The sequence below is a fragment of the Pelobates fuscus genome, chromosome 1 (assembly GCF_036172605.1).
Source record: "Pelobates fuscus isolate aPelFus1 chromosome 1, aPelFus1.pri, whole genome shotgun sequence".
Taxonomy (NCBI): Eukaryota; Metazoa; Chordata; class Amphibia; order Anura; family Pelobatidae; genus Pelobates; species Pelobates fuscus.
Genome location: NC_086317.1, coordinates 245824545 through 245843740, shown reverse-complemented (window position 1 = coordinate 245843740; position 19196 = coordinate 245824545). Strand labels below are relative to the sequence as shown.

The 19196-nt window shown below is 37.9% G+C and overlaps 1 protein-coding gene across 9 annotated transcripts in view; it reads right to left on the bottom strand.

The window, feature by feature from the left end:
* The window catches only part of COL16A1 (collagen type XVI alpha 1 chain), a 178651-nt gene that overhangs the window by 73755 nt on the left and 85700 nt on the right, over positions 1-19196 (bottom strand). For all 9 annotated transcript variants that reach the window (XM_063456263.1, XM_063456273.1, XM_063456317.1 and 6 more), the window contains exons 12-21: positions 8429-8491; positions 7649-7690; positions 7443-7487; positions 4591-4635; positions 4435-4497; positions 4139-4183; positions 3367-3462; positions 3150-3188; positions 1149-1193; positions 949-984 (exon numbers count right to left, since the gene is read on the bottom strand). In XM_063456263.1, coding sequence (XP_063312333.1) covers positions 949-984; positions 1149-1193; positions 3150-3188; positions 3367-3462; positions 4139-4183; positions 4435-4497; positions 4591-4635; positions 7443-7487; positions 7649-7690; positions 8429-8491 — 519 coding nt within the window. The remainder of the gene's footprint in view (positions 1-948; positions 985-1148; positions 1194-3149; positions 3189-3366; positions 3463-4138; positions 4184-4434; positions 4498-4590; positions 4636-7442; positions 7488-7648; positions 7691-8428; positions 8492-19196) is intronic.

Sequence of the window (19196 nt, the reverse complement as noted above, 5' to 3'; positions counted from 1 at the left end):
CTGATAGGATGCTACATGTGGTATTTTCTAGCACGTTTTTAATTTGAATGTATGAAAATAGTGTGCTTGGAGGTAGGTGGAATGCTGCTTGCAATTCTGGAAAGCTAACAGATAATAGCTGGTATATACTTGGTTTACGTGCTTGATTCCCTGTTGACCCGATGTTTTATAATAAAATGTTGGGTTCTTCATGTAAATAAAGTGCAATGGCATGGCCAGAGACTATTGGGTATGATCGCATAATTTATGTCTATTAGAATCCCAGATCGTGAACAACAGTTCATTGTGGAGAGTATAGTAGGCATATCTGTCTGTCCTGTCTCGGCAACCATATTGTACTAGTGAGGTTTGGACATCGTGCACAGTATGCTTCAATGTCTAGTTATTAGGGGGCATTGTAGTGGGGAGTGATAATATTGCATAAATGTGCTGCTTGGCAGTATTCTCTGATATTAGGTAACCCTAAACCTCCTTCTATTACTGGGCACGTCAAGAGTGTCCATGGAGCTCTTGTTTTTTCTTGTCCCATCAGATTTACTTGTATGACATCGGATGCAGACATGGAGAGCAGTGTTGAGTGATTTGCCTGGCACTGAATATCAGGTAAGTGTAATGGCTTTTTTTTCTTCAGGTTTTAAGTGAGGGGGAACTAAAAATAATATCCAATACGTGATTTTAAACTACATCCACCCCAATACTTCAAAATAGTTAGAATTTAAATAGCAATTACACCTGTGATAGTGACCTCTCAGTTTTCTATGTATTGATGTATCATATAGCGTCCTTAGTGAAAACATTCTCACATTTCATTCTATGAAGGTACCATCCTCAAGCAGGTAAATCACCCAGACCTTTCATCAAAAATAAAACTTCTTTCAAAGTGGCTAGATTATATTCCATAAAATCATTGCATGTGAAAATACTATCTAGTTTTAGTTTTCAGTTTACCTTATTCCCTTTGAATCCTGGTACGCCTGGTTTCCCCTGTAGAAAGCAGATATATAGGACATTTAGAAATTCAGAAGAAAGGATGAATTACAATATATTTTTTCCAGTATTCCCCTTCAATTTCAACCTACAATTCAGAGTTTGCGCTTCACACAAGGAGTTTATATCTGAATCTCAATACATACAAACAAGATACTAACCGGTTTTCCTACAGATCCATCTACTCCTGGAGTTCCTGGGAGGCCCTAGAGAGAGTAAACAGGAAACACAATGATAATTTAAAACCTAAAATTTGCTTTTCTGACCTCTAAATGACCCTATTTATCTTGTTTAAGATAACAGAATGTGTTCGCTCTTGCATGGGCTGCATGTCTGTATCATTTACTCAATGGCTACTTTATAGCTCAGAATCCCTATTACCTCAGTTATGTAGGCATGTATATTATCCTAACAGATATAACACCAAAGCTGAAAAAATCAAAACAATGAAATACAAGAAATATATAATAATACTTAAAGGGACACTATAACCACCTGAATTACTTTAGCTTAATGAAGCAGTTTTGGTGTATAGAACATGCCCCTGCAGCCTCACTGCTCAATCATCTGCCATTTAGGAGTTAAATCCCTTTGTTTATGAACCCTAGTCACACCTCCCTGCATGTGACTTGCATAGCCTTCCATAAACACTTCCTGTAAAGAGAGCCCTATTTAGGCTTTTATTGCAAGTTCTGTTTAATTAAGATTTTCTTATCCCCTGCTATGTTAATAACTTGCTAGACCCTGCAAGAGCCTCCTGTATGTGATTAAAGTTCCATTTAGAGATTGAGATACAATTATTTAAGGTAAATTACATCTGTAATTTTTTTAGGTAAAGGCGCATAGACTTATAGATGCTTAGATGCTTGATGGTCAGTTTTTTTTTTCATGCAGACTCTGTCAGTCATAGCCAGTGGAGGTGTGGCTAGGGCTGCATAAACAGAAACAAAGTGATTTAACTCCTAAATGACAGTGAATTGAGCAGTGAAATTGCAGGGGAATGATCTATACACTAAAACTGCTGTATTTAGCAGTAGTAATTTAGGTGACTGTAGTGTTCCTTTATCTTTGGGTAACAGAAAAACAGCCTCCCAAGGTTGTTACCCAAAAACGACCTATGCCAGATATAGAAAGATACCAGAGTAAAAAGATTCGGGATAGGGCTGTATAAATCTACAAAGGGACATCAAACACAAAATAGTGTAATACTGTAACAGTATAAAATTATGCGCAGCAATGTCTGCACTCACTAGATGTATACGAATTAAAGCGTTCTTAGGGTGCCTCCCCCGAAATAGTGGGGGGCCAAAAGATCCCTCTTTCCACCTCCAGACAGTAGATCCACACAGGACGTCCACAGGTGAGGGTAAAAAACAAATGAATTTATTAAATAAAAATAATCAGCAGTCACCATTCAGCATAGGATATATACAGCGGCAGAAAAGGTCCTACGCGTTTCATTCTAGATGAACTTCTTCAGGGACCGTAATATTAAAATGGTTACAATGGTAAGATACATGTAAAAACAAAACATTTTAATATTGCGGTCCCTGAAGAAGTTCATTTAGAACGAAACGCGTAGGACCTTTTCTGCCAGTGTATATATCCTATGCTGAATGGTGACTGCTGATTATTTTTATTTAATAAATTAATTCGTTTTTTACCCTCACCCGTGGAAGTCCTGTGTGGAAAGAGGGATCTTTTGGCCCCCTCCACTATTTCGGGGGAGGCACCCTAAGAACGCTTTAATTCGTCTACATCTAGTGAGTGCATACATTGCTGCGCATAATTTTACACTGTTACAGTATTATACTATTTTGTGTTTTATGTCCTTTTGTAGATTTATACAGCCTTATCCCGAATAGTTTTTCTCTGGTATCCATGTATATTATCCTCACTGCATTACTCGATATAGGAATTTATGTAATCCTCATTACATCAGTGAACATAATAACATAAATGTATCCACATTATATTAATCAATGTACAAATATATATTCCCTTCATGACATCTGTAATTTAGGCATATATATTATCCCATGAGTTTGTATAAGTTTAGGTTTGTGTCTTAAACTATTGAGTTATGCCATGTATAGACCTTATAAGGTAACAAGTGGTATTATGGTGAAGTATTTTATTAAAAGAACTAAAGAAGACGTTACCTTTTCTCCGGGAGGACCAGGTGGACCACCAGGGTTTCCCTAAATTTTAAAATAGGAAACATTAGGAAATAACAGTTCATCCATAACATACGTTCCGAGCAAGGATGGCAGATGTTAAATAAATATTTACTGATGTAAGATGAAAGGTTATTTCGTATTAGGGATCAACAATAGAATTACAAAGATAAATGATGACATGGGAAACAATAGTACTTACTGGCCTTCCTGGAGTTCCGACTCCTGGAATACCTGGCTTTCCTGGAGGTCCTGGCTCACCAGCAAGACCCTCTGGACCAACAATGCCAGTTTCTCCCTAAACAAAGAGAGGGAAATTGGAGAATGGGACTCATTAGTGACCATTTATATACAGTCGCATAACAGGGTCAAAAAGATACAAAAGCTCATTGATCATTAACAAGGAAAACAAATCTCAAATCTATTCTTCATTTCCCTCTAAAGGGAAAAACATATTTATAGGAAGGCAAACTGATTAATTGCTTAATGAATCATCAACATGTGTTTCTACATAGTTTGACAATATGACTACATGCAGAGAAGGAATAAAGGGTTAGTCCAAGCAGCATGACAACTTCAGTGATTTGAAGTGATCATAGTGCCAGGAGTCCATATGTGCAGCGTTTCACTTTGAAATGTTATGTTATGTGTTATAGTGTTCTGGGCTGGCTAATGCCAGTTATGTGCAACATTTGTTGTACAGAATGTCAGTCATTGGTTGAGAGAGGTCAAGGTCACCAGACCATGGCACTCCAGGCATCTTTACCAGTTTGGGACCCCTTCATTCTTTACACAGAGATGATAAATAGCAACAAGCAAATTCGTTGTTTAGAGTCTCCTGTCTAGCCTTTGAGCTTTAGGCAGCCACCTAAGGATACCATATGGTTATACCTGTTCTGAGTCCACATGCTAAGACATCAGACAGCTCAGACAGGGAATAAATTCAATATACATACAATGCTACAACCACTCACCTTCATACCTTTAGGTCCCACTACGCAGATTTCCCCTGGCCTTCCCTGTGTTGTAAGAAATATTATTATTTATGGCAATATTATTCAACATCATATACTAATATATGTGAAATAAGTTTAACTAATAATGTTTGTTTTTAGTCTGATATGAAGTAACAGGCCATATAAGCAAATTACATTTATTTTTAAATTACATGCACAGATATCCAAGGCAATTTAAAATACCTTACCTTACCAGAATAAGTAGTAATAGTGACTTTTGTAAAACTTGAACAAAACATTTGTTTGACACTTACATCTCTTCCTGGCACACCAGATAATCCTTTCAATCCAATGTCTCCCTTTTCACCTTTCTGTCCCTGGAAAAAAAAGTGAATAAAAAGAAAAACGATGACAGGCAGTACAACATATAATGAAGCTCTACTCACTTTTTACTGAAAACTTGGACTTACTTTCTCTCCTTCTGGTCCTGTCGATCCCTCAAATCCTCTTGGCCCCTGTTGGTGATAATGACATTATTGTGGAATTGTGAGAGTTCGTCACAGAGAGTAAGAACATGTTGCAGTATATGTTATATGAATGTATCATGTAGGAGAGTAAGTTGTACATATATGTATTGATTCGGTATAATTTTATATTCCATTGGTAGTAAAAGCTCATCCTTATTTGTATAGTTAAAGAGTATTGTGGCAAAAGTAACCTCGCCACGGGCTCCTAGAGGAGCATACTTGCCAAGACTATGGGCCATGCGAAAATGCTCTTAAAAGACTGTGTTCGTGCCATTTATCCATGCTGTTCAGGAACCAAACAGACGCACGAACTATGGACCACCCAGGAGCTTGTTAAGCCCTATCATCACCTCTTAACGATTCTAACCGCAGTGTTCTAATTGTTTGTCTGGGTGGCCACAGTTCGTATGAAGAACCACAATGAGGCAGCCTTCTTGTTCCCGCGAACGCAGACAGTGGTGTTTGGGCGTCAAGCTCATGGAACTGAAATCGGACACTGCAACTCCATCATCGCCTGCATTTGTTTCTACACCACCTGGAAGGGCACTGTTCGGTGGAATCGTTCGTCTGGATGAGGGGAACAAGCTCCACGGTATGACTATTGACTACGTTCGGTAGTTTGCTGTTTTTCACCGACCGCTACCACTTTTTTCCTGGAACTGTTTTGGACATAGGACCATGAGTGTGGTCGGTCAAATTATGACTTCCATGAAAAACCTGAACCCCTGAACTGATCTGGGTGATTTTTGGAGATGTTAGTCACCCAGATCGGGGCTATCAAGGGATGTAACTTTTGTGTTTTTTTTATGTGTTTTGGGGGTACTTTTGGGGTGTCTATGAAATGTGTGTTTTCTGTGCCTGGAGATAATTGAGTTTATACAGTTCCTGACTCAATTACCTCTCAGGCATAATGGAGGGATTACCCTGTTTTGTATAGGAAACCCCTTGCATGGGGTTTGCATAAAAGGCCGTGTGTCGCCTCTAATAAACAGATGACTTCCCAGCATTATGCCTTGGCTCATGTGTAGGGGGGGGATTGCTATACTGCACTTTGGATTACTATACAGCGATACCCTCTTGGAGGAGAGGTCTTCCCACTGGGAGCTGGTGTTTGGTCCAGGGTGGGAAGGGACGGCGAGACCTCAGCCACGCTGCGGTGGCTAAGGGGGCTACAGTGGTTATGGTATCCCATGCGGAGCTTATGGTACTCGGTGAGCACTGGGAAGCATGATTGGTGGAGGTACCCAGTCGGGGTGCCAGGCGGTCCACCACAAGTATGAAGAGTTTATGATGCAGTTTTGAATTCAGCTCTCTGGCCTATCTACAATAAATTCAGCAGATTGTTTCTCACTCTAAAATCAAATGATTAAACAACCAAAGAGTGTTGCACCTCTGCTGTCCATGACCTAAACTAAGTACCCAAACCCTATCATTCTCTTACTGCACTGACAGGCAAACCTCGACATTAAAGATGCTCATGATCTATTTCCCTTAATGTTCAGCCTGGATAGATGTTGTCTCATTATCATGGGAATTGTAGTTTATACACATGTGCAGTTTCACTTTTTGTTATCACTGACCTACCATATTTTATCGTATTGGGTTCAGTCAGTTCTGCTGTCTCTGTGGTTCAAACTTATACCACTGTGGATTGAAATTGATTTAATATTCCCAGTTTGAAACATTGGAGCATATTTGTGTGAACCATCAAGCATCTAAGCATCTATAAGTCTATGCGCCTTTACCTAAGAAGACACAACATATAGTTTGTTTAACCTATTTTTGGTTTGTGGATGGTGGATTGAGCGGAAGTGTCCATGGGGAAACACACTATACCATCACAATCCTATGACACATTATTGTTGCCATTTTATTGTTCTATTATATTTTCTGTTAATTTGATTGATTTCATTTGGGCTATTTGCCCATATATCCGGTTCTTCAAAACTTACTGCCGTGAAAATACACTGCTCAAAAAAATAAACGGAACACTTAAACAACACAATGTAACTCCAAGTCAATCACACTTCTGTGAAATCATTTTGACTTGTTTTAAGGGCATTACATCAAGGTTGGATCAGCCTGTAGTGTGTTTTTCCACTTTAATTTTGAGTGTGACTCCAAATCCAGACCTCCATGGGTTGAAAAATGTGATTTCCATTTTTTTTTGTGATTTTGTTGTCAGCACATTCAACTATGTAAAGAACAAAGTATTTCAGAAGAATATTGAATTCATTCAGATCTAGGATGTGTTATTTTTGGATTCCCTTTATTTTTTGAGCAGTGTATATATCGTATGTAAAAAATAGATTGCCTAGGCAGTACAAAATAAAGAATTTTAAAAATTAAAAAAAAATAAAAATTTTGGAACACTACTCTATAATAGCTCATGTATCCACAAGTATATTTTTCATTGTATTTACATAGACTGTTTTTAAACTGTCCTAGAGGGACTAATGTAGCTCTGTGACTTATGTAAGCTCTAGTGGCAGAATGATTGAAGTCAATACTAGGCAAGAAATCTGCAAATAGACTGAACAGAATGTTTATAACAAATTAGCATCTTAAATTAAAAAAGTAGTATTATCATACAGAGCTGCTTTCCTAGTGACAAGCAAGTCTAGATAAATACAAATAGATAAAAGTCTATATTTAATATATTTTGAGGTCTTAAATCTAAGCCTGCAGATAAGGACTGGGCAGACTGCCAGCGTTTCTTATGCTCTTTGTATATTTTGTGTCAAATGTTCACATGCACTGTCAGAAAAGCAAGGGATCTGGGGTCTGATATTCACCTGTTGCCCTTGGTCTCCTTTTTCTCCCTTCACACCCTCAGCACACTGTAAAATAAAAATGATAGATTTAGTTGTTTGCAGGAGATATCAATGCACTAACACATAGTGACTAAAATCTTTCTGAATTTACAATGCATGGATTACTACATAGCAAATTCATACAACCTCTGACATGCAGAATCCTTCATTTAACAGAGGGCACTCACCTGTAGGGGTCCCTCTGCTGATGTTCGAATACAGTCTGAACCCTAAAATGACAGATGGAGAGAGAAAGTAATTTCATGTACATCTGGACAATATGTGAGGTGTCATTTTTATTTTATTTTGTTTTTAGTTGTAACAGCACTACAGGCTTTGAGGTCTTAATAAAAGAAATGTGGAGGCCTTTATAGAAACTAAGCACATTAAGGGTTTATGTTTTCAAAGAAGCTGCTAGAACTTACTTACTCACTTGTCCAGGAATGATCAGAATGAGAAGAGAAGGAGGGGTTTAAATTATTTAAAGGGATTTACTATCACTGGGGTTTACTATCCAATATTACTCCCGTGCCAACACAAGTGGGCATCGGGTGGGGACTTTAAATAAGTAATGGGGGGTGGACAGATCGCCTGCTATTTGATAAAATAAATGGCGGTATCCTTATGGAATTAATGATGGCACTGACACACAAGATGTTTAATTCATATAACCTGAATAGCCTCAATTCTTGTTCACTATAGCACAGCTGTATGTAGTGGATTAGCATGGTAACCAATTCTTGGAGCAGTGTGTGTATGAGGCATATATACAGTGAATCTCACATGTGTGGTCATTTCTGTGATGTATGTAGCTGTTGAAGCAATATTTTATGAAAGAGTGGAGCAATGCATGTATGTGCTAACACAAGAAATGACAGTCAGTGATAACATGATCAATTATAACAATGTGAGACCTGAACTAAGTGGTTAACACACTATATACAGTAAATAACACTCTTCTTACTTACTCTTGTTCCTTTCTCTCCTTTTAGTCCATAACTCCCAGGTTGTCCTCTCTCTCCCTTCAAGCCCTAAAACACAAAGTTGTGATGGACTACATTAGTGGATTTCTTTTCAGAAACAAAGCACTTCAGTGATATATTTATAAAATGGCAGATGTGCAGTGTGAATTGATAAAATGTACACATAAACACATATATAAACATTGTGACAAATGCTCTTTTCCACAGACGTTTGCCACAAACTCCTGGAGGAGTGTGGAAGCTGGCTTCCTGCCCACCAACTATGGTCCAGGTCGGAGACCCTATTGGGGAGTTACCCTGCCCAGCCGCCCTTAGCAGCTTTCCCTCGGTGCCCCTGGTTCGGCACTTTCCTTTAACACGAAGTAAACCGAACACTAGCTCAAACCCACAAACGGTCCTCAGCGATACTTAGTCTCGACCGTTATGGAACTAATTTTGGCATGAGGACTTCATGGTTCCCGGTCACCTCAGGGGTAGTCAGCCGCGAATGTTAAGGAACTGTTTTTGGCTAGGTGACCTTGCAGTTCCCAGACATCTTGGTCCGGGGTTTGAACCACTTTGCGACCTGCCAGGAGAGTGCTATTTTGGAGGGAAGGTACCTGAAACGAAGAGAAACAAATGCTCCCTGAGAGCCAGGCAGAGCACCCCGTATTTTAGCTGCAGGAGCTTCCGAAAGTTGATCGGCCAAAGCACACATTGCTCTGGAACTATTTTGGGCATAGGGCCATGTGTGAGGCTGGTCAGAACTTTCCCACAGAGGCGTTTCCCCTAGACTGCATGGATCAGAGCGCTATTTGGACAACTTGGGCCCTCAGATATTCCTGGGTCTTGGCTGCCTAAAATGCATCCAAACATTCCTCATAGAGATTCATTGATTCAATTCATCTCTATGAGAAGATGCTGATTGGCCAAGGCTGTGTTTGAATCATGCTGGATCTGCCCCTGATCTGCCTATTTGTCAGTCTCAGCCAATCCTATGGGGAAGCATTGTGATTGGATCAGGCTACCGGTTCTGATGATGTCAGCAGGCAGTGGGCAGGTCTAAAGGAAAAGGGACAAGACAAAATAAGCTGCTCCAGACTTGAATACAAGTAAGATTTTACTATATTTAGGAAGGCATGAGGGGACCAGGGTGGCTAGATGGTGGTTTTAACCCTATAGGGTCAGGAATACATGTTTGTGTTCCTGACCCTATAGCGATCCTTTAAGTTAACTAGTGAATATATTCATAATAGTGGTTAGAATTAAAATACAGTTTTAATGGTCATGACAGTTTCCTGTTACAATTTCTGATTTCTTTTCTAAATATATTTTTCCTAAGATCTCTGCCGATCAATTGACTAAATTGAATAACCCTATTCTTGAAGACGAAGTTAAGGCAGCTATAAAAAATATTAAAAGCAAATAAATCCCCTGGGCCTGATCAAGCTTGTCTTAATGCATGGGCATGCTGGGAAGTTGTCAGGAGGCCCCACAAGCATAGGGGCTCCATAGATTTGCCAACATTTCCGTATATTATTCTGGGAGATTTTTTCAGAACTTTTAAACCCTCTTGATTAAAATGTTTACATCGGTATCTTGCTACTGCAAAAACAAATCTTGACTATGACGAAAATAACATCATACAAATAATTGTACATAAGCAAAGACAAAATCAACAAACATCATTTGCTAAAGCCGTAAAGCTATAAAAAAGTTCTAATATTTTTAACAGTCCATGGCAGTTGCCTCCCCTTGCTACCTACTAAATGTTTGTGTGGATTATTCTCTGTACATCATATTTTTTAATGTTTAAACACTGATTTTGTTGTAGGTACCAATAAATATTAGCTTAATATTGCCAATTTACATTTTAATTTCTTGTGAGTGGTTATGTAGGCATTGACCCAGTGCACTGCTTTGCCCAGGAGCCTATAATGCAGTTAAGATGACTGGCTTTAGTAATAGCTTTTATTTAATGTTAAAAAATCACATAGCTGGTAAACTCACAAATCTGTTTAATTACATTATGACATCTGGAGACATCCCTAGCGAGATTCTACAAGCCTATATAGTGCCTATTAAAAACAAAATAAGAAATGATGGCCAACTACACATCGATTACATTGCTGAATGGTGATATTAAAATGTATTCTTCAATCACTGCAGCCAGATTAAAAATTATTATACCTACAATAATTAATCAAGATCATGTAGGATTTGTATCCAGTAGATCCCCTAGTTTTAACATTAGAAGACTTATAGATATAGCTGATCTGGATTGTCAAAAGGGGGTGTCCCTCATGGCTCTGTTGCTGGAAGGGTTATTAAATGGTAGAACTGTTTTATAGGATCCAGAGGTATTAGATTGATGGAAGAGATTATGAAAAAATGACTAGCAATTTGTATCTACCTCTATTTTTGTGATTAGTTCTATTTTGTGTAGTCATGTCTATTGTATTTGCATGGTATGTTCTTGGTATAATTCATTTCATGGAAAAAAAAGACTAAAGATGAAAAGAAAATTAACCCAGATAAACTGCAGGTAGTCACCAACTGATCCCCTTTAATAATATCAAATACATTGTACAAACAGTACTGCAATAGCCCTGATGCTTATTTTCTATTAAAGGACCACTATAGGCACCCAGACCACTTCAGCTTAATGAAGTGGTCTGGGTGCCAGGTCCAGCTAGGGTTAACCCATTTTTTTCATAAACATAGCAGTTTCACAGAAACTGCTATGTTTATAAATGGGTTAATCCAGCCCTCAAATCCTCTAGTGGCTGTCTCACTGACAGCCGCTAGAGGCGCTTGCGTGATTCTCACTGTGAAAATCCTATGAGACCGACTGAATGCGCGCGCAGCTTTTGCCGCGCGTGCGCATTCAGCCGAATGGGAGGAGAGGAGGAGGATCGGAGGAGGAGAGCTCCCCGCCCGGCGCTGGTGAAAGGTAAGTTTTAACCCCTTTCCTCTCCCCAGAGCCCGGCAGGAGGTGGTCCCTGAGGGTGGGGGCACCCTCAGGGCACTATAGTGCCAGGAAAACGAGTATGTTTTCCTGGCACTATAGTGGTCCTTTAAACCTATTGATGTATCTTTCTTTTTTATGAATAACAAAAGAAATATGGAGTGTCTTGGAAAATATTAAAGAGGGCTCGTGGAAGAAAACACATGATATGATATGGAAAAATCATGAAATAGATGGAACCACTTTAGTTAATAGAGGCATTTGATTCATAAAAGAGGCAGATTAAAATTAAATCTGATAGCGTTTGTATGTTTATCTGCTTCTTCTGGAGAGGTCCAGTCAAGAAGCTGAAGATGAAACAGCATGTATCCTATTTCTACCACCAGACCAATGGTCAGACACTGCAAAGAAATGAAAATTTGGTGCAGTACATCTGCTTGTACTGTACTGCTGAGAAATCCGTTTTGATTTCCCTTATGCCAATCTAAGACAGCCTTCAGCAACCCACACCACAAGTCCACAAAAAAAACCTTCTCTCTAACACTGGGTGTCAACCACATGCCTTGCTGACTATTTTTCTACTCTGTTATTACATCAGGATTTCAAACCTCTAACCACCAGTATTCTACCAAAGTTACAACAACAGGCAACACCCAGCATGCATAAAAGGAAATAACACAGTGTCTGGTTCCAGCTACCAGGACATTTGTGGCTATCTGCACATAACACTAGTTCTAGAAGCCTACAACCAGTGGTCAGATCTTTTATTCTATTGAGGTAATGTTGCTGAAATGTTGATTTGAATTGAACATAATATCATCAGATCTACAATCTACATCCCTGCATCAGCATGGACCTACATGTTCGATTCTTGTATGTGAGAAAGTAAATTATTTGGAGGAAGACCTATGTTAATGTACTTGAAGACATTTTTATTCCAGCACTAGATTGTGATGTTAAAGAAGCAGAATAAGGAATCACACTGTCTGCAACTTATTTATTATGATTTGATGACACGTGCTCCTTCCAGTCCAGTTACTGGTTTACTTGACAGTATGTCACAGTTGAAAACCTTTTTTGAACTCATCGTCAGCATTTAGACTCACAAATCTGTTTAATTACATCATTACATCTGGAGACATCCCTAGCGAGATTCTACAAGCCTATTAAAAACAAAATAAGGTCAGTATTCCTTGGAATAAACTTGTGGGTTTACTTTTATGCACTTTATTAGTACAGCCAATATAACTAATAATATACATTATGTGAAATGACATAGTTGCAACATAAACAGCATTAAAATCCACACTTCCTCATAACAAAGCCAGTTGATTTTACCTTGAATACCAAGTGCAGCAAGCCTATTTCCTCTCCTCCTCACCTAAGCAGTTAAATCTTCAAATTGGTTCTAATCTCTTGATTTCATAATTTACGTATCTGGTATTACTGTATGGGATAATCAGGCTTAATTAATATTGGTTTATAAGGTTTTCTAATGCAATTGCTAATCCATTTACAAGAGAGAAGTGCTATGAATATTATATATTAATGTGGTTGAAGGCGTTTTTCATGTGACTTTATGATTGTTTCCATTCCACTTCTATTCTAGGACCAATTCTAAGATTTTTGAAATCTCCCCACAGAGAAAAATATAAAATGTGGATTTAGGAGGGCTTTTGGTGCTCGAAAATATTTCTCCAGAAGATGGAAAATCTTAGATACTTCTAGCCTTTGTCTACCTTTCCTGCCATTGACAGGTTGTTCTTCTCTGGTGTCCTAGAGGCCTTCAGGAGCAGAAGTTTAAGGGACACTCCAAGCACCAAAAGCACTTTAGCTTGCTGAAGTGCAATTATCCATTGATTTAAACATTTTTTATGTATACTGGGTTAACACACTATATAACATGCCATGACACCATATCGTCTAGTATTATTTTGATATTATCCTACTTGTGGATTTCTAGAGCAGTTCTATGATTCATGTATCTGTCAAAGTTTATTTGAAATTATTAAAGAAAGTATGTTTATTTGCATTGGCTCTTGACTACACAAATCATCAAAAAATATTTTAAGTTGAAATTTCAAAATTCTAGGGAGGATTTAGGAATGAACTCAGTGTGAACACATGGATTAGAGCTTTTTCACAGGCTTTAAACAGTCAATAAAATAATCATTGCGTAAGCATCTGTTCATAGTATTTTACAAGCCTGCTCCTGAATATCAGAGTGCCTGTGAAGGGCCAATGATAACATAAGCACGACAGATGCCTTTGGCGTGTTGGCCCGCGGGGCGCAGGTTGTCAAGTGACAGGTGAGATTTTGGTGCCCCTCTATGTCTATGTGTATATGTGTGTCATTATGTTTGTATGGGTTCCTGTGTGTGTGTCAGTGTGTGTACAGGTCCCTGTTTGTCTGTCACTCTGTGCCGATCGCAGAAGTCCGCAAGTAACTGCAGGTTTAAATCTACTTAGAATATTTACTTATTCATAGCAGCTGACTTGAATTTATTTTATTACATTATTGAAGAGTTACACCCATTTTGGGTTTACACAATAGTACAAGGGTCCATAGATTTATACTGAGATCTCTTTGAGTAAGGCATTTTGCCGAAAAAGTCAGAGGTTATTTGGTCTCCAGCCTCTGATCAGTATACCTTGGAAAACACTTGTGGGTTTACTTTTATGCACTTTATTAGTACTAGATACTGGTACATGGTCTTTATTTGTATGCATTTTACCTTTGCCTCGTGTACTTTATAAACATATCATTAAAATCTAATATTCTTATATTTAGTGTGCTGTGGGTTATATTTTATATAAATTGTATTTTATGGTGTGGTAACAGGATTCTCATATTGAGCACCCTTTTAACAGTATGCATTTCACACTAATACCCACATAGTTGAGCACTCTCTCTCGCTATATATATATATTTATATATTTATAACTTCCATAATGCTTTGTCCTTCTAAAGACATGCAAAGCATCATGGGAGTTGTAGTTCTGCAACATCTGGGGATCTACTTTTTGGCCACCCCTGAATTAAAGGGCCATTTTAGTCACCCAAACCTCTTCATTTCAAGGAAGTGGTCTGGGTGCAGTGTACCTGTCCTTTAAAATCTGCAATATAAAACACTGCAGTTTTTTTTAGAAACTGTAACGTTTACATTGCAGGGTTAAATCCACCTCTAGGGGCAGTCAGCATGACAGGCATTTCCACTGCACTGACTGTGTAAAACTCATGAGAGGAGGAATCTCCCATAGAAAGTTATTCATTGCTTTCCTATGGGGAAGTTTGAATGTACTCGAAGTGCTCAGCACACATATACATTAGGTTTCCAATGCTCTTTAACCTCTTCACGATCGTGGATGGTTCAGGACCATCATCTGAAAAATCCCCTTGAGAACCGGTGACGGTCCTGAACTGTCATAACGGTATTATGTACTTAGCGGGTCACCGTCGTTCCCCTGGCGGCAATCGGTGTTGCTCCTGGTGTGGGGAGACTGCCTGACAGCCAAGGCAGTCTCCCCGCAGCGAATTAGGACCCCATGGTCACGTGATCGCTCCACAGAGCAGTCACATGGCCACAATAGCTGTCCATGTATCTGCCTGCAAGGGGACTGCCTGTGCTGACAGGCAGTCTCCCTGCATGTGTAAAATTACAAAAAAATAATGTTAATGTTAATAAAAATATAATTATATATGTGTATATATGTCTACAATATATGTCTATATATCTTATAAAAATAATGTCATACTAAGTGTATTCTTATATTAATATATACATATATTAATATAAAAATACACTTATAATTAAATTACACACTTATATATATATTATATAATAACTATATATATTGTATATATATATATTATTATAAAATTCTAATAATAAGTAAATTAAAATAAATTAAAACGTAAAAATAATAAATATTTTTTAAAATTATATGTATATATATAATTTTATTCTAACTGTATTTTGATATTACTAAATATATATATATTTATATCAAAATACACTTAGAATGAAATTATATATACATCTATGTATATATAAATAAATCAAAATAATACAAAATATATATATCCATATACAAAATTACATAAATAATTTCATAAATATACACGTAGACGTCAAATATATAAATATGCATATATATTTAAATTCTGTGCGCGTATTTATGTAATGTTTTATTACCTAATCAAGTAATTTTATTGATTGCAATTTGAGGGACATGCCTGACAACCCAGGCCGAAAGTCCAGAGAATTTAATTTGCTAGCACTGTATAACCCTGTAACTTTCTATGACACTCTTAAACCTGTACACGGAGGTACTGTTTTACTCGGGAGATTTCGCTGAACACAAATATTAGTGTTTCAAAACAGTAAAACATATCACAGCGATGATATTGTCAGTGAAAGTGACTTTGTTTGCATTTTTCACACACAAACAGCACTTTCACTGATTATATAATTGTTGTGATACGTTTTACTGTTTTGAAACACTAATACTTGTGTTGAGTAAAGTCTCCCGAGTATAACAGTACCCCCCATGTACAGGTTTTATAGTGTTTTTTAAAAAAGTTGCAGGGTGAAATATTTTTACATTGAAAATTGCCAGGTTGGTTATGTTGCCTTTGAGAGCGTATGGTAGCCCAGGAATGAGAATTACCCCCATAATGGCATACAATTTGCAAAAGAAGACAACCCAAGGTATTGCAAATGGGGTATGTTCAGACTTTTTTAGTAGCCACTTAGTCATAAACACTGACCAAAGTTAGCGTTCATAATTGTTTTTTGTATTTTTAACACACAAACAAATATAAATGCTAACTTTGGCCAGTGTTTGTGACTAAGTGGCTACTAAAAAAGAATGGACATACCCCATATTGAATACCCGGGGTTGTCTACTTTAAAAAAAAATATGTACATGTGAGGTGTGATTCAGAGATTTATGACAGATAACAGTGTTACAATGTCACTATTGATACATTTTAGAAATATATATATTAAAACAGCAATTTCCTACTTGTACTTATAGCCCTATATACATAAAAGTATGTAAATTATATGACATGATACAAATAATGGTATGTACATAATGTATATAACTTGTATGGAAAAAGTAAATGAGAGAGAGGAAAATTACACCTAAAACACAAACACCACAAACGTGTTAAAACAGCCCTGGTCCTTAACGTACAACATGGTCAAAACAGTCTGGTCCTGAAGGGGTTAATGAGGAGCATTAGATTGGACATAGGCTCCTCTATGATATCCACATATATTTATGTGTGTGTTTTCAAAGATATACAACAGTAATTTGTTATTTAAAATTAAAACAAACCTTCTTGTGTGATATATATTTTAATCCAATCCTCTAACGGATAAGGGATGAGACTGCTCGCAATCTCTCTATTACGGCAAACTGTTGTTGAATTTTATTTATGCAGAAATATCTGCATACCATTTGGCAGTGGTAACTCCCATTCCAGCTTGGTAAGACTTTGAGCAAAAATAAATCCAACCTTTCAGACAGTCTGCTGATTAAGGATTTTGATTACAATAGATCTAAGGAGATTTACCACGATCCAGAATACACAATGAGATTTTTAACATTCTTGGTCTTTTAATGTTAAACAGGAGCCTTAGACAGCTCTGGATGGGAGGGATCTGGAGGTATAAATATGACCATGGGGCAGTCTTGAACAACAAAGAGTTAAAATGTAGTCATGTTTGATTTATTTCTACATAGCTATATTTATTAAGCTGCTAACATATCTAAACCAAACCGTCCTTAGATTCAACCCTCCCACAATATTTAATTATACACTTAGCAGTCAGCCATTAAATAATAGCACAGTTGCTTCACTCTGTTCTAGGGGTTTGGAAGAATGGACTTTATCGCTGTGAGTGCCCTTTCACAGCGATAAAACTCACAGTATTATGTAATAAATATAAGTGTATCAACCCCTCAATTATTTTTCACATTGTGATATTATTAGGAATATAGGAATTTATCTTTAAAACCAACAGCATTGAAACACAATATATATGTGACGGTTTCACAGCCCACAATAGTAAAAAAACATCACAGTAATATGTGTTGTATATGAGTCTATCGTAGAACACCACGGTTCTAACGTACGCAATATTGAGTAGTCAAGACTACAGTAAGGTGTTTGTCCAAGTTCATCGACAAGACAGAAGTTAATTGCTGGATGTAACTAAATGAGCCACCCTTGAAAACAGCTGGGTTGCTGAAGAAGCTTGAAAATTGTGTGTGTGATTATTTAAAATTGTATTAGTAGTTGTGTACTTAGCAGCTCAAAACATCCTGGTAGGCTAATCTTACTTCCTTCACCCAAAACCGTTAAAAATGTGATATGTGGTAAGTGAATAAATCACCTATATAGTGGTGGAACCCTAAAAAAGCAAAGGGGAATTATTTAACATTTTTCATTAAGAAAACAATTTCATAGGAGGTCAGGGGTGCGACATAAAAAAGAAAAAAATACAACAAAATACAGTGCAGATGGTAAAATATGTGGAAAGACAAAACAGTGGAGGTAACTAAATATACTCATGTGCATGGAAGCCTAAGATCTGTAAGGCTCACTGTATGCATAGTTATGCCTTTGAAGGTATTTTCTAACATACCCCTGACCTCCTAAGCAATTGTTTTCTTAATGAAAATGATAAGATAATTTCCCGTTGCTTTTGTATTGCTCCACCACTATATATTTAGTCACTTATCACATATCGTATTTTTAACTGTTTTGGGAGAGAAGTAAGGTTAACCTTAGAGATGTACTTGTACATGGATCTTTTTCCCATCCCTCCATGAATGGAGATTGCAATGTTGACATACATAAAGTAGCCCTGGGGCACATTTAATGGGAGGGTCTAGAAGAAAAATTAAGATTATAGAAAGCAAATTAATTTTAATTACACTGACTGATATCATCCAATATATTTTTCACCAAAGCCCAGCCTTCTGTTAAAGCATAAAACCCATGTCCAAACAGTCAAAAGCCTTCTGGACATTGGTTGACAGTAGGATGACAAGTTTATCCATCTTGCAGATTTGGTGACCACTTACACCATATTTTGGTTCTTCAAGAGTACAGTTAAGTTTCAGGAGTCTCTTTTAAATGGACACTATAGTCACCAGAACAACTGCAGCTTAATGTAGTTGTTCTGGTGAGTATAATCATTCCCTGCAGGCATTTTCATGTAAACACTGCCTTTTCACAGAAAAGGCAGTGTTTACATTGCCCCCTAGGGACACCTGCAGTAACCACTCCTCAGATGGCTCAGCATGGAGACGCTGCATGGAGACGCATTTGGCCCCACCCCCTTCTGCCTCCTTGCCTATGGGAAAGCATTGGATTGGCTAAAAATCATAAATTCTGATGATGTCAGCAAGGGGTTGGATCGGGGGCAGGGCCAGTACTGGCGGACCAACGCGGCGCTGGGAATAAGGAAAGTTTTATTACCTTTTATGGGGGCAAGCTAGCTAAATGGTTGTTTTAACAATATAGGGTCTGGAATACATGTTTAATACATAATCCAGTCAAGCAACTATTTGCTTTTAACCCTTTAAGTCCAGAGGGCGTACATTTACGTCCTTTTAAAAGCGGCTCTAAACGCCGCAGGACGTAAATGTACGCCCTCCAGTTTTTATTTACTTACCCGGTCGCCGGCGGTCCTACGCCAGCGATCGCGGTTGGGGGGACTCCCAGGGAGCCCCCCCGCGGCAGATCTTCCTCCTCCGGTCCCTCCCGGTCATGTGAGAGTGAGGTCC